The sequence below is a fragment of the Enhydra lutris genome, unplaced genomic scaffold (assembly GCF_002288905.1).
Source record: "Enhydra lutris kenyoni isolate GAN:26980312 unplaced genomic scaffold, ASM228890v2 scaffoldscaffold21, whole genome shotgun sequence".
Lineage (NCBI taxonomy): Eukaryota > Metazoa > Chordata > Mammalia > Carnivora > Mustelidae > Enhydra > Enhydra lutris.
In genome coordinates, this window is record NW_019154105.1 from 28,566,436 (window position 1) to 28,583,476 (window position 17,041).

The 17,041-nt window shown below is 35.0% G+C and overlaps 1 protein-coding gene across 3 annotated transcripts in view; it reads left to right on the forward strand.

The window, feature by feature from the left end:
* LOC111149265 (nuclear transcription factor, X-box binding like 1) overlaps positions 1-17,041 on the forward strand; it is a 74,115-nt gene that overhangs the window by 30,116 nt on the left and 26,958 nt on the right. For all 3 annotated transcript variants that reach the window (XM_022506233.1, XM_022506231.1, XM_022506232.1), the window contains exons 12-16: positions 5,016-5,136; positions 5,368-5,527; positions 6,580-6,671; positions 14,631-14,652; positions 15,301-15,441. In XM_022506233.1, the coding sequence (XP_022361941.1) occupies positions 5,016-5,136; positions 5,368-5,527; positions 6,580-6,671; positions 14,631-14,652; positions 15,301-15,441 (536 nt within the window). The remainder of the gene's footprint in view (positions 1-5,015; positions 5,137-5,367; positions 5,528-6,579; positions 6,672-14,630; positions 14,653-15,300; positions 15,442-17,041) is intronic.

Genomic DNA, 17,041 nt, shown 5'->3' on the forward strand with positions numbered 1-17,041 from the left:
GCTAAAGATACTTCAGTGACTTGCTCTGAGAAATACCTAGTAAAGCACTACAGCTAAGATTTGAACCCAGGCCTTCTGAATATAAAAGCTTTGTTCTTTTTATGACACCATGTTGTTTCCTTACTTCTTCTTAACTTCCTTCACACAGTTTTTATGTTAGTTAATATGTTCTTAGGTTTTTTAGTGTTATTTTGAATTTTAGACATTTATATGGAATTAAGTCTAGTAAGGGATTGGATGTATCCTAAGCCAGTGGTTCTCAGCCTTTTTGGTCTTAAGATTCTCTTACATTCTTTTTGTAACCAATGACTTTTTGTAAATGCTGGTTTTATCTATTGGTATTTATTGTATTTGAAGTTAAAATACAGTGTAATAATGTTTATGGTTTTATTTATAAAAATAGCAATAATGAACTCATTACATCTTAATACAGTAACTTTTTTGTGAAAAATAACTATTTTCTGAATAAATGTAGTGAGAAGAATGGTATTGTTTTACATTTCTGCAATTGTCTTTAATCTCAAGCTTAATGGAGAATAGGCAAAATTCACATGTGTGCTTCTGCATTCAATTTGTTACTATACACCTTACTCATGGCATCTGTAAAACTACTCTATGCACATGAGACCTTTTAGACTTCCTGAAAGGGTCTCAGGGTTGCTGAAGTTATTAGACATTGAAAACTGAGTTAACGGGGCACATGGGTGGCTCATTCGGTTAAGCGTCTGCCTTCAGGTGAGGTCATGATTTCAGGGTCCTTGGCTGGAGCCTCCTGAGTCCGCAGCTCCTTGCTCAGCAGGGAGCCTGCTTCTCCCTCTGCCCTTGCTCTGCTCCTTCTTGCTTGCTCTCATGTGCTCTCTCTCTCAAATAAATAAATTTTAAACAAATTAAAAAAAAAAAAGAAAACTGAGTTAACTTTACCCATTTGGAATAGGTTGATTCGAAAAGGAATATTGATTGTATAGAACAGTGGAGGAGGCACGGACTTTAGGGTCAGAGGTCCTGATTGAAGTCTGGACTTTGCAGCTTAGATAGCAGGTTTATGACCTAGCACAAACTGTACTGTTTTTGTTACCTTCCTTTGGGATTAGGTGGATGCCAGATACCTCCCTTAATCTCTTAATCTTCTCAAAAGTTCAAAAAGTATATTGTGCTACTGTTACTTTGTACAGTAAGGAGACAGGCAAAGAGACTATTGGCCAAAGGTTATAGAACTAGTTGCAGGGTCAGATGTGAACTCAGACTTTAGTGATCTTTCCATCCCATCACATTGCCTCCCTGTTAGGAAAAGTGGCAGATTGAATTAATCCCATAGACTTTTTCCTGTGTGTGTTCTCTGATTTGTTGGTATCTTTAAATTGTGAAAGAATTTTTTTTGTTTTTGTTTTTATAAACATATATTTTTATCCCCAGGGGTACAGGTCTGTGAATCGCTAGGTTTACACACTTCACAGCATTCACCATAGCACATACCCTCCCCAATGTCCATAACCCCACCCCCCTTCTCCCAAACCCCTTCCCCCCAAAGAATTTTATTTTTTTAAAGTCATATTACATCATCGATTCATTAGATTTTATTAACATTCTAAATTTAGTCATTAATTCAGTTAAAGAGTATTTTTGAGTGTCCACTAAGTATCAGGCATTGCGAATGTATAAATGAACAGTTTTGACAAAGTGCCTGCTCTTTTGGAACTTATTTTTTTACTTCCCCTCAGCTAGAGTATAAATAAGTAATCAAAGTAATATGGAATATTAGGTAGTGACAGTTATAGAAAGGAACTCTAGTGTGATCAGGAGAGGACTCTAGAAAGAAGACATTTGAGAGAAATCCAAAAAAAAGTAAGGTATTACAAGCCATGTGAAAGGGGATGGGATGGTGTTTTGGGCAAGAAAGCAGTAATTGCAAAGGCCTAGAGACAGGAGCGTTTGAAAGAATTTACAAAGAGGACTGAATGATGTAAGTGCTCAGGGGGACAAATGATAGGAGATGAGGGCAAAGAGATGGTGGGATAAAGGATTGCTGGAGAAAAAATATGTATAGGACCTTGCTGACTGTTGTTAAAACACTGGCCTTGACTTTAATTAGAAAACCTAACTAGTTGTATTTACCATTAAAGAAATTGGATCCAGTAGTTTAGAATTCTCTCACCAAGGAAACACCAGGCCTAGTTGATTTTTACACATGATTTTTAGCATTTAAGATGTGTGTGTGTGTGTGTGTGTGTGTGTGTGTGTGTGTGTGTGTTAAGTTCAGTCTCTCCATAATCTATTTGAGAGTAAATGTAAAAAAGGAACATGTCCCAACTTGTTATCTGAAAGGAAAGTAAGAGAAAATTATAGGCTAGTCTAACTCATAAATATGTTTGTAAAAAATTTAAGGTTTCTGTTACTCAAATCCAGCTGTCCAATATGATAGTATTAGCTGTTTAAAACCTTAATCTTTCTTAGTCAAGTTAGGTTTATTACAATAATGTATGATTATTTTAACTTTAGTAAATCTAATGATGTGATTCACCACATAAATAGTCTAAAGGAAAAGTGAAACTATTTTAGTGAATGTCTAAAAACAGTTGATGAAATTCAACATTCATATTTGATGAAAACTTAATTAGAAATTGAAGGGAACGTCCTTAACCTGGCACAGAATAGCTGCGGAAAGGGTAGCGCGCGTCCTGCTTAGTGGAGGTCAAGGCACATCGCACTCTTGTATTGTTTGGAAGCAAATCCCACAGATCCTTCAGTGTTCATTTCTAAAGGGTGGATTCTTAACCTAAAAATAGTTAAAATATTTCTTAATATCAGCAAATATCTGCTGCTCAAATATCTTGTGCCATAAATATCTTCATCTTTAAATTTAGTTTGTATGACTCAAAAACCTGGTAAGATTGACATATTGCAGTTGGTTGATGTCTCTGAAGTCTACGAATCTATACATTCCTTCCTCTGTCTCCTTTTCTTTTTTCCTTGTCTCTTATTTAAGAAATGAGGTTGTTTTATTTAGGCACAGAGTCTGCATTTTACAGATTACGCCTCTGTGGTATTATTTGACATTTTCTCCTGTATTTCCTATAAATTATTAGTGGAATATTTGAGCAGATCCAGGTTCTTTTTTTTTTTTTTTAAAGAGCTTATTAGCCCCTAACAAAATTTACCTTAATGGAAGGTATGTAGAAGATGTGTTGTGCAGCTTTTACCATTTGATCCACAGTTCCATAGGATACATAGAACCATTATTTCATACTGTTTTCCATCATTCGAGACACCTTCATGTCAGGGTTACGCCGTAACTCATAGGAAGAGGATGCGAACTGCATGTTTGCACTGTGAACATATGGAAGTTTGACTTACAGTTCTTTAAGTTCAAGGTCATCTGTGTTAATGGTTCTGGAATTACTGGAGGAGTGCCCATTTTGGCAATCGACCCACTGGTCACTGGAGTTGCATTCTGTATGCGGCTTTTTCATTTTAAAACTATCATTGAAGCTACTTTATCTGTCAGGGTGTGAAATTCTGTTGGTCAGTAGGAAGACTTTAAAGAAATTATCCCTTATTTTTCTCAAGATTTTGTTTTCAACAAAGGAAAAATGATGCTTTCGCTTAGAGTGGCAGAAAGGTGTTACGTTTGATAAGCTCCTCTTTGAATTGCTGAAGGTGAATGAAAATTATTGTTAAGTGTGGGAAATGATATGCTTCAGACTTAAAGGTCATTATTAACTGTCAGAAAATATGACACCTGGTCACTCTTTTGGAAAAATAAAATTTGATCACATGTATAACTTGGCTTGCATTACCATCAAGAAAAGACTTCACTGGGTTATACCTTACTTATCAAAACACTGAAGTATAAATTTGATGACTTGTACAATACATATATATTTTTTCCCTGTGTTGCTTTTTACTCTCATTTCCTTATTCTTTGTTCACTATTTGAATAAAAATCCTTCTGGTCCTTTTAGGAACTTTTATAAGAGGCTTTAACCAGGGTACTTTTCATCATTAGTCTGTTTCTTATCAGGTTAACTGCTCTTCAGTGTTTTGCTTGGTTCTGACACATAGGCAGCAGTCTTTTACGATCCTTGCTCCTTAGTTGAAGAGTTTTATTCCCTTCTTGCTATTTCATTTCTGCGGGGAACCTTATTTAGTGGGAACACTGGAGTGGGAAGAAAGACCTGAAGATGATGTCAGAGCTTTGGGAGAATTTTATAGCCTGTTAAAAAAAATTTCTTTATTTTGTTTCTGTGTATTCCTTCCAGCTGTAACAAAAGGTAAAAAACTGAAACCCAAATAACTTTTCCTTTTGAAATATGTAGAAGAGAAATACTTGGAATTATAACCTAAAATGAGAGTTTAGAATTAGTCCTTCACAAAGCATAAGTAATAGTAAGTTGACTGTTCTTGTTAATAACCTGATGAGAGAAATTACTCTTATTAGGGAATTTATCTAAAAATAATGTACTTGAGTAGAAGTATGCATGAAAATGAGCCAAAAAGATTATTGATGTTAGATTTTTCTAGGACATAAATCTGTTTTGCTTATGTAGTGATGATTAAATGATTAATGTGTTAAATTTGTTATTTAGAATAAGAAAATTCTATAACTTTTTAATTGAATTATCAGTGTAGGTATAGAAAAGAATACAAATAGTAATAAGTGTATAGCTTGGTGAATTTTTACAAACTGAACATAACTGGCTAACCAAAACTCTGATGATTAAACAGAACATTACTAGTATTTCCAGCACCCTCCTTGTATCCTTCATAACCGTCATCCTGATTTCAAACAGTACAGTTTTTCCCATTTGTTGTATGTAAATGGACTCATATACTGCACACTCTTTGTGTTTGGCTTCCTTTGCTCAGTGTTTCGTGTGTGAGGTTCATTCACATTGTAGTTTCTTTATTCTCATTGTAGAGTATCCAATTGTGTGAATACTAAACTCATTGATTCTATTGTTGATTATCATTCGAATAGTTAAGGACATTTCTTTTTAAGTTTCAGACCTTTTTTTTAGGCAGTTGTTATCCCTGCCCGGAAACTGTAGACGTGAAGTGCAATTGTGGCAATACGAAGGTGACAGTGCCCTGTGGCCGGGAACGTACCACAAGACCACCCAAGTGCAAAGAGCAATGCAGGTTAGTATGAGGTTCTGCATCGACTTATATGTGGTGTCTTACAAATTTAAGTTCATATTGACTTTAAATATTCTTAGTACTTTAAATTCTGATTTAATGTTCTAAAATACTAATATTCACCGTATTCTTGTTCTGTGTGGAAACAGAAGATAACGTAAATAGATAATTGCGCTTTAGATATAATTGTTCAATGATCAAAAGTAATTTAAAAAATTGTACTTTATGATTTAGTCGACCACCAACTTGCCATCATACAAGTCAAGAAAAACATCGCTGTCACTTTGGCTCTTGTCCTCCGTGTCATCAACCTTGCCAAAAAGTTTTGGAGAAATGTGGTCACTTATGTCCTGCTCCATGTCATGATCAAGCATTAATAAAGCAAACTGGCAGGGTAAGAGAATATATTTAAGAGGTAGTGCATTGCTGTGGGTCATATTTTCTTAATTTTTACTTAGTCATTCAACAAGCAATGGTTGAGTACCTACTGGGTGTTAAGCACTGTAATAGGAGGTGGGGTACAAGGTAAATAAGACTTGCTCTTTTGTCTTAGGAAGCTCATGGTATAGAAAAAGCGAGAAACCAATAAACAGATGTTTGCTAAAATTGTGTGATAGTCATGTTATAATTCTGATACACGTGAGGTTGGCAGTCTTCGTATATTATGGTTCAGGGTTATAGGTGTCTTCTGGTTACCTCAAAGATTCATTCACTTAGTCAGTGAATATTTATTGAGTCCTTACTATGTGTTAAGCATTATCCTACCTGTTAGGGAGACAACAGTGAACAAATAATGGAGATTACATTCTGCTGGCAGAAGTCGGATTTTACAGTTCTGTTTCTCATTCCCCTTTTGGCTAATAAGAAGTAAAGGATAAAACCCAGTAGTGCAATTGCTAGGTTGTAGGGTAGCTCTATTTTCAACTTTTTGAGGAACAGCCATACTGTTTTCCAGAGTGGCTGTACCAGCTTGCATTCCCACCAACAGTGTAGGAGGGTAGACCTGTACTCCTGGGGCTAATAGTACATTATATGTTAATAAAAAAAAAAATTAAAAATTTTTAATGGGAAAATGCTTTAAAATACATAATTGTGAATTTGTAAATTTATTTGTATATAATTACCACTGTGGTGTATTGGATTGGTTAACTCAGAATAAAAAGTTTCTCAACTCCCATCTGTTAAAAAAAAAATAAAGGCAGCTACATTGTTTTTGTTCTGCCATTTAAAAACTGGAGTCTGCCTTAATTTTTAACATCAAATGTGTATGGAGGGAAGCAATCTGATAGAATACAGATGGAATAAAATATCTCAGTAAGCACAATTTGTTGGTTACTTAAAAAAATTTCAACCTGCTTGAGCAGAGGGTATGTGGAACTATTTTCTTAGATTCTTACATATAATTTAATTCCTCTGCCTTTAAATTATTATGTATTTTACTTGTAGCACCAGCCTACAGGCCCTTGGGAACAGCCTTCTGAGCCAGCATTTATTCAGACTGCATTACCTTGTCCTCCGTGTCAAGTTCCTATTCCTACGTAAGTATTTTAGAATTTTAACCTAAAAAAATTTTTTTTTTTACATAGTCCAAGGTATATCTTATTTTTTTTTTAAGATTTTATTTATTTATTTGACACAGAGAGATCACAAGTAGGCAGAGAGGCAGGCAGAGAGAGAGAGGAAGGGAAGCAGGCTCCCCGCTGAGCAGAGAGCCCGATTCAGGGCTCGATCCCACGACCCTGAGATCATGACCTGAGCCGAAGGCAGAGGCTTCACCCACTGAGCCACCCAGGCGCCCCTCAAGGTGTATCTTAAATTACCTCCTCCCCTTTTCTTTGTTCAGTTCATCATTTTTTTCAGACCTAGTCCATAAACCAGTCTCTCTGTCGTCAGCCTCATTCTTTTCTAAGTACATTTTACATACTGCCTGAAAACCTCTAGATATCTTTTTTTGGGTCTTTACCCCAGCTGGAGTTTAATGTCCTTCTGAGTTTCCATAGCAACTCACACTTAGAATAATTCATCCAAGAGATCATCTGTTAGTTTTCCTGATGGATTCCCATGCTAGTCTGTGAGCTCCTTGAGGACAGAGGAAAACCAAGTTGCAAGTAAGGTAAACTTGAAGGAAACATTGAAAATCAAAGAAAGTAGTGTTCTGGAATGTAGTGTTCCCAGGAAATGGCCTGGACTGGGTTGTAGAGAGTCAAATCCTAGGGTAATATGAATTATGGAATGGTTCATACTTTGAGTAGAGGTTATGGAATATAGGAGTAAAAGAAGCACAGAATTCTGGGAACCAATGTAAAATTAGAAAACAGCCTGTTGTCTACCATTAAGGTTCCAAACAATATTTGGTATTGTTTTAGAGAGACAGTTGTTATTTCCTTTTATTTCCTTATTTATTTTTATTTATTTATCTGTTTATTTTTACACATCTTATTTATTTATTTGATAGAGAAACAGCAAGAGAGGGAACACAAGCATGGGAAGCGGGAGAGGGAGAAACAGGCTTCCCGCAGAGTAGGGAGCCCAATGCGGGCTCACAGGCTCAATCCTAGAACCCTGGGATCATTACCTGAGCTGGAGACAAACACTTAATGACTGAGCCACCCAGGTGCCCTTCTTATTTCCTTTTAAAGGCTCTCACTCCCATTTTGTCCTTCCATATTTTTCTTCTGAGTGTAAGTAGAATGTATTTTTATACACTGGTTGTGTAGTCAGGTTGGGAGGCAAAATGTTGGGAGCTGTATCTACAAACAGTAATTTTAGTTTGTAGATTAGTGGAGGGGAAGTTCATAGGCACTTCAGTTGTTTGTATAATTGTAGTCAGTTATCTTTGAATTCCTTTGTCTGTCTTACAGGAGGATTATTTAAAAGAGATGCCCGTCTTATTTCCTAAAATTCTTAAGGATAGATTAAATATTTTATTAATTAATTTCCTCAAAATTAATTAATTTCCTCAAAATATTAGGTTGGATTAAACATTTTATGACAGTAGAAAAACTGCCTGGAATTACTAAGTCATGTTTACTAGAAGTTTAAAGAATTAATTTTAAAAGTCTTTCCTTTGCACTTAATTGTAATATGCTGCTGAAAGTTCTCTTGGGGGTACATATATTAAAACATTGTGTTTTAGAGTAAGAACTCTTGAGTCTAATGTTTCTTCTAACTACTACCATGAATAAGTCCTATATCTTCTCTGTTTGTAAATTAAGGATATTCAAGATATTTACAAAGATGTCAGTGGGGAAGAGAGAATTTTTGGAGGTCTTTATTAAAAAATATTTGGTGTATCTAGTAAACAATTTTTTTTCTTAAGCTCTGTTTTTTTCTGATGTTAGTATAGCCACTTCTACCCTCTTTTGGTTACAGTTTACATGGAGGAAGGGACAGATTCTTAGAAACGCAAAAACTTCTGAAACTGACTCAAAAAGAAGTAGAAAATCTGGATAAACCCATACGTAGTGAAGAGATTAAACTAGTAACCAATAACCTACCACAAAGAAAAGCTGAGAACAAGTGACTTTACTGGTGAATTCTACCAAATATTTAAGGAATTAACACCAGTGTTTCACTCTGTGAAGACACTTCCTGACGTATTCAATGAAGCTTGTATTTCCTTTATACTAAGAGCAGAAAAAGACATCACAAGAAAAGAAAACTGTAGATCAGTATCCCTTTTGTATATAGATGCAAAAATTCTCAACCAAATACTAACAGACTGAAGCAACATGTAAAAAGGATTGTACATCATAACCAAGTGGGATATATCCCAGAAATATGAGGTTGATTCAACATATGAAAATCAAAATATTAAAGTAATATTTTATCACAAGAATAAAGGATGATCAATAGGTACAGGAAAACATTTGACAAAATCCTACATACTTTCTAGATAAAAACACTCAACAAACTTGGATAAACGAATTCCCTCAACTTGATAAAGGGCATCGGTGAAAAACCCTTAATCATACTTAATGGTGAAAGGCTGAAAACTTTCCTGTCAAGAACAGGAACAAGACTAGTAGGATATCTGACCTTGCCCCTTCTATTTATGTTTACATTGGTGCTAGCTAAAGCAATTAGACTAGAAAAAGAAATTAAAAATATATTCACACTGGGAATAAAGAAGTAAAACTACTCGTATTTTTAAATGACATGATCTTGTATATGAAAAATCCTAAGGAATTCTTATTCAAGCTGTTAGAGATAGTAATTGAGTTTGGTAAAACTATGAAACATTAGTCTACAGAATTCAGTTCTCTACCCTAGCAATGAAGCATCTGAAAATGAAATTAACAGTTCTACTTCCAGTAGCATTAAAAAAGCAACTTGTTTATTCAACAAATTTAATAAAAGAAATCTGAGATTTTATATACTGATAACTATAAAAAATCTTTGAGAGAAATTAAAGAAGACCAAAGTCTGTGCTACTGGCATACAGATAGACATATAGATCAAAGGGAATAGAACTGTGGTCTGGCCGCCATAAATGTAGGAATTTATTTCTATTTAGTTTTTGATAAGGTTACTAAGACAGTTATTTAATAAATGGAAATACATCCCATGTTTGTGGATGGGAAGACTTAATATTATTAAGGACACTACTACCCAAAATGATCTATAAATTTAACATATTTTTTGTGAAAATCAAAGCTGGCTTTTTTGTGGAAATTTTCTCCCAAACTCATAGGGAAATGCAAAAGACCCTGAATAACTAAAACAGTCTTGAAAGTGAAAAACAATGTTAGAGGACTCACACTTCCTGATTTTAAACTTATAAAACTATAGCAGTCAAAAATTTGTGGTAGTGGTGTTGGGAAAGACATATCGATCAATGGAATAGAATTGAGAGTCCAGAAAGAAACCCATATGTTTATGGTCAATTGATTTTTGACAAGAGTGTCAATCAAAACAGTTCAGCGGGAGAAAGAATGTTTTATGTCAACACATAGTGCTGAGAGAATGGATATTCACATTGAAAAAAAAAAAATGAATTTGGACCTCTACTTCACAACATATATACGTGTTAACTCAAAATGGATCTAAGACCTAGAAGTAAGAGCTATTAAACTCTTAGAAGAAAATATAGGTGTAATTCTTTGTGTTCTGGGTTAGGCAGTGATTCGTTATATATGACACCTAAAGCATAGGCAACAAAAGAAAAAATAAAGTAAGAGGACATCATCAAGTACAGTTTCTTAGTTGTGTTACAAGGACACAATAAAAAAATTGAAAAGACAACCACAGAGTGGTAGAGATAGTTTGCAGTTCATATATCCTGTAAGGATATTATCCAGAATGTATAAAGGATTCTCAAACTGAGAAACGAAAAGACAAACAATCCAATTTAAAAATGAGCAAAATCTTTGAATAGTCATTCCTCTGAAAAAGATCTTACAAATGGCCAGTAAACATGTGAAAAGATGCTCAAGTAATTGTTAGGGAAATGCAAGTCAAAACCATAGTAGGTGTCATTTTCCCTCACTAGGAAGGCTAAAATAAAGAAGACCTAAGTGTTGGTGAAGATAGGGAGTAGTTGGAACCATTGTATATTGCTGATGGGAATGTAAAATGGTGCAGCTACTTTGGAAAACAGTTTGGTAGTTTCTCAAGAAACTAAACTTGGAGTTACCAACTTTACTCTTAGGTATACACCTGAGAGAATTGAAAATATGTGTTCACAAAAAAACCTGGACACGAATATTACAATAATAAGAGCATTATTAGTAATAGCCAGAACGTGGAAACAAATATCTGTTGACTGACAAATGGATAAACAAAATGTGGTGTATCCATCCATGTGTATCATTCACCTATAAAAACGCAAGAATTGTTGATACATGCTATAACATGGATGAACCTTGAAAGCAGTATTCTAAGTGAAAGAAGCCAGGCATCAAAGACCACATAATGTTTGATTCCATTTATGTGAAATGTTCAGAATGTCTCTTCCGTAGGGACAGAAAGTAGATTGGTGTTTGTCAGGGGCTGCGGAGTGACTTCTAATAGTTACAGGGTTACTCTGTTGATTTTGAAAATATGCTCAGTACTGGTCATGGTTATAGTACCTTGTCAATGTACTAAAAATCACTGAATTGTACTTTTTAAAAGTATAAATTTTATGGTATGTGGGTTTTATCTCAGTTCTACTAATTCTACTAATTCTGATACAATGATTTTTTTCAGTTAGTGTATAATAAAATTATTATAAAGTATATGTTAAAATTATTGCTTATCACATGAACTATCCAGGAAGTATCATTTCTTTCTTAGAGTAGAATGTACATGTTCTTGTCCCTGATTTATTTGACGGAGAGACACAGCAAAAGAGGGAACACGAGCAGGGGGAGTAGGAGAGGGAGAAGCAGGCATCCCGCTGAATAGGGACCCCAATGTGGGGCTTGATCCCAGGACCCTGGGATCTGACCTGAGCCCAAGGCAGATGCTAAATGACTGAGCCACCCAAGCGTCCCCTTATCTACCATTTTCAAACATAACATGACTTTTAATGATAATTTGGCCACGTTGTAAAAGAATTCTGAACATCTGTGCTATATCATTTATGGTGCCTTTGGCTTCAGGTTATAAAGAACCTAAATAAAAAGTAACATAATAATGTTTATGCCTTTAAGAGTGTGGAGGTAGAGCAGCTCCATGGTTGCATAAGCTGGTTAATGCAATGATGCATCACCAAAGGCCCAGATGGTGTCTGTTTTATCCTCAGTGTGTCATCTTTGCCCTCAGGCTCTTTGGCTTTCTGATCAATTTCCCACCCAGATAGGAAGTTTCCAAAGAGAAAAACAGAAACTGTTTATGCCTTTCTACCATCATCATGTTTTTTTAAAGAATGAGAAGCCTTGGGGCGCCTGGGTGGCTCAGTGGATTAAGCTGCTGCCTTCAGCTCAGGTCATGATCCCAGGGTCCTGGGATCGAGCCCCGCATCTGCTCTCTGCTCTGCGGGGAGCCTGCTTCCTCCTCTCTCTCTGCCTGCCTCTCGCTGACTTGTGATCTCTGTTTGTCAAATAAATAAATAAAATAAATCTTTAAAAAAAAAAAAAAAAGAATGAGAAGGCTTTTCCAGAAGCCTCATAGCGAAACTCCTTCCACATTTCATTGGCCAGAATAGGATCACAAGACAATTTCTAAACCAGTCCCTGGAAAGGGAAGTGGACTGTTTATTTTTTAGTTTTTTAAAATAGACTTTATCTTTTTTTAGGTAATTTTTCAGGTTTATAGGAGAATTACACAGGAAGCACAGAGTTCCCATATGATCCTGCTACACATAGTTTTCCTTGTTATAAACATTTTACACTAACGTGGTACAGTTTTTTTTACCATTGAGGAACTGATAGTGAATAATAATATTATAAACTGAAGTCCATAGTTTACATTGGGGTTTATTTTTTGTGTTGGATGGTTCTATGAGTGTTGATAATTGCATGATCTCATGTATCCACTATTCACCATTACAGTATCATACAGAATAGTTTCACTGCCCTAAAAATGTCCTGTGCTACACTTGTTCATCCCTCACCATCCTCTCCCTCAAACCACTCAAGCCTCAAGTTTATCTTTTTAATGTCTCTATAGTGTTGCCTTTTCCAGAATGTCATATAGTTGGAATCATACAGTTTGTAGCCTTTTCAGCATATTTCATGTAGCAATATGCATTTGAATTTCCTCTGTGTCTTTTTTATGTCTTATTATTCACTGTCAATTCCTCTCGGTTTTTTTTACTGCTGAATAATATTCCATGGTATGGATGTGCCACAGTTTGTTTATGCATTTACCTATTGAAGGACATTTTGGTTGCTTCCAAATTTTGACAGGAAGAAAGCTGCTATAAACACTTATGTGTTGATTTTGCTGCACCATATGGTCAGCCTAGGTTAGCTTCGTAAGATACTGCCACGCCGTCTAACGAGTTGGCTGTACCATGTTGCGTTCTCATCACAGTGAGAGTGCCTGGTGGCCTGTATTCTTGCCAGCATATGCTACTGTCCACGTTTTGGGTTTTAGTCATTCTAATAGATGTGCAGTGGCATCTCATTTTATTTATTTATTTTTTAATTTTTAAAGATTTATTTATTTGACAGACAGAGATCACAGGTAGGCAGAGAGGCAGGCGGGTGGGGGGAAGAAGGCTCCCCGCTGAGCAGAGAGCCCGATGCGGGGCTCGATCCCAGGACCTCGAGACCACGACCTGAGCCAAAGGCAGAGGCTTAACCCACTGAGCCACCCAGGCGCCTCGGCATCTCATTTTAATTGGCAGTTTTCTAATGACACATGGCGTTCAGCATCTTTTCACATGTTTATTTGCTGCCTGTACGTCATCTTTGGAAGGTGAAGTGTCTGTTCTGTCTTTAAATCCTTACCATTTTTTAATTGGGTTGTTTGCTTTCCTATTGGGCTTTAAGAATTGTTTTTACATTTTGGATACAAGCCCTTTACCAGATACATGTTTTCCAGATACTTTCGGCCAGTCTGGTTTTTCATTTAAAATGTGTTTTCATTTAGCACTTTCATTTAAGTGTTTTTCACAAAGCAGATGTTTTGGTTTTATAAAGTCCAGCTTAACCATTTTTCTTTGGGAGATGACGATTTTGGTGTTGAATCTAAAAAATCATTATATCCAACTCACCTAAATTTTCTTCTATGTTTATAGTTTCGCACTTCACATTTGGGTCTGTGATCTATTTTGAGTAACCTGTTGTGAAAGGTGTAAGGCCTTTTGGGATTTTTTTCTGTGTGATGTCTATTCCATTGCCAACCATTTGTTGGAAAGACTATCACTTGTCTATTCGGTTGCCTTTTTCCTTTGTCAGAGATCATTCGACTATTTATGTAGGTCTGTGTCTGGGCTTTCTATCCTGTTCCATTCTGTTAGCAGTACCATACTGTCTTAATCACTATAGCTTTTAGTATGTCTTTAAGTTGGGTGGTGTCAATACTCTGTTGTTTTTCAGTACTGTATTGGCTATCTTGGTGTTTTTTTTTGTTTTTCCATATAGAACTTAGAATCAGTTTGTTGGTGTCCTCTATTAATAACTTGCTGGGATTTTGATTAGAATTATGTTGAATCTAGATCAAGTTGGGAAAGAAGCAACATTTTAACAATATTTGCACCTTCCGATCAGTGAACAGAGGCTATCTCATCATTTATTTAGATTGCTTTTGATTTCTTTCATCAGTGTTTTGTAGTTTTGCTCAAATAGATAATGTATGTATTTTGTTAGATTTGTATCTATTTTATTTTTTGTGCTAATATAAATGGTATGTTTTAAATTTCAAATTTCAGTTGTTCATTGCTGGCATATAGAAGAGCAATTGGCTTTTGAATGTTAACTTTGTATCCTGCAGTTTTTCTGTAATCACTTATTATTTCCATATGTGTTTATTTTTTATTCTTAATAGAACCAGTAGACTTAGCACCTTTGCTTTAGATAATCTTTTTAAAGAATTTGTAACATTTTTGTTTTATTTTTTTCTTGCAGAGAATGTCTTGGGAAGCATGAGGTGAGTTATAGGCACAAATTTTTAAGGAAAGCTTATAATCTGTGCCTCTTCTATTGAGGATTGTTAGAAATGACAAAGTCAAAGTTTTGGGGTTTTTTAGTGCTTTAAAAAGTATAAGAGTCTAACTGCAGATTTTTTTTTTTTTTTAATTTTAAAATTTTGAAATACTTTTAGAGCGGGAGAATGAGAGCTCTTTCGTGCCAGTGGAGGAAGGGGCAGAGTGGGAGGGAGAGAAGCAGATTCCCCACTGAGCAGGGAACCTGCCCCAGAGCTTGATCACAAGACCCTGAAATCGTGACCTGAGCTGAAATCAAGAGTCGGATGTGCAACCGACTGAGACATCCACGGGCCCTCTGCTGATTTTTAAAATATATTGTGCTTTTTGGATTTAGCCTATGTATATGTGGTCTCTATAGCATTGTTATATTGAATTTCCCTTTTAGGAATAGAATGTGGTGTTTGTTGGCATTCATTTTTTGGATTTTTTGATAAATTACTTTGATTTTGAAAATGACTATTATTAATGAAAATGTGTTAGTTCTTTATGAAACTTGTTCTCAAGTGATAACAGAGTCATTTCAAAAACATGGGTCCAGAAGGTTTTGTGTGTATTGATATTTTTCTCCTTATTCTTTTTTTTTTTTTAAGGTGAGTCCACTCCCATGCCATGCTGTAGGACCATACTCTTGTAAGAGAGTATGTGGACGAACCTTAGATTGTCAGAATCATACGTGTCTGAAAGAATGCCACAAAGTAACTGAAATTGATGCCTGCGTTGGCAAAAACAAGGTAATATCCTTAGGCTGAATGTCTATGTCCTTATAGTATGCTTGAAATATTTTTTGAATAATTATGCCGTAAATATTTTTCTATTTTGTTAGAACTTTTTTCTTTCTTCTTGCCTTTATCCCTTCTCCTACCTTGTCTCTCTTAATACAACCAACTTTAACAGCTTGGTGTATATTTATCTTTGTGCAAGCTCATGATAATAAGCCTTTTAATGTTCTCTCAACATACTGTACTGTGTTAATACATAGGCTTTGATTTTTGATAAAAGTACAGAAATCATCTATCTATTTAGATAGTAGGTAGCAATATCACTTCCATTTCTGTCCATTTATATCTCTGGATTTAGTCTGGAGCATTTGTTCTCAGCAATTTTTTAAAACCTAACATCTGTGATAAGTTGTGTTCACAATTTTAATAAATTCCTAATCTTTCATTGGAAATAAAGTAAATAGCATCACAGATATAGGGCGTGTGTGTGTGAAATTCACTAAAAGCATTTTACCAAGCATATGAGAAGCCAATCATTGAAAGATCTCTAAAATTGCCATTTTATAAGGAAAAATAAATGTAGCTAATCAAGTTTTAAATGATATTTAATTTTATTTTTGAACATTAAATTCATCAACACATAAAAACAGAAACATAGAACAAGAAAATTATTTTAAATAACAATAAAATATAAAAGACTCCTATTAAAACAGAGATACAGATAGTCTCCTATTCTGAATTTCCTAGGCCATATGAGAGGTTCTGGCCGAGAAAATATAGGCTGAAATGTTTTTCGTCTCCAAGAATAGTCAGGGAAATCTTTATTTATCATTAACCACTCTACTTTTTGTCTACTTCTGTGATTGAGGGGGTTGTTATGGCCCATGTGATACAGTTAAAAACTAACTCTTCATCCTCCTGTGTCCCAGAATGATTAATTTGCCAGAGTCCTCTGCCAGGCTACATTTGACATGATGTGTGAATAAAAAATAAACTTCTGTTATATAAAAAATTGTATATTTTAAAAATATTTAATTTTTTTTGTAAACTTCCATTCTTTAGGGTATCATAATACTATTAGCAAGTGTGTTTAATGAGGCATAAACAAAAATTTTAAGATTTGTTTTATTAAATAACACTAAATTTACAAATGGTTAAATTATGACTTGTATGTTACTGAAAGTTTCACTTGCATTGTTCTTTTTTTGGTCTTTGATTTGGTGATTGTAAAGCATGATAACCTAAGCCTCCAGAGTATCATTCTTGCTCATGTGCAGACATGTCAATGTATTGCTTATAACCTCTTCATCAGTCCGTGCTTTGATCCTTAATAAAAATGTACTCATGATAAAATGAAAAATATTAGAATTATAAAAATTCATACTAATATAATAATTCAAAACCACTTTAACTAATGAGAGTATAGCTGCTGTATGGCTTTCCTCTTCTGGGTTTCCAGAACATTAAGTGAGTTGAAAAAAAAACGCACTTCAAGAGCTGATTTGACACTGATCGGGGAATTATCTTGGATTATCCCAGCATTGCTTCATGGGCAATTGCTATGGTAAAATATGGGTTATAAGTTATGTGCAGTTCTTAATTTAGCTACAAG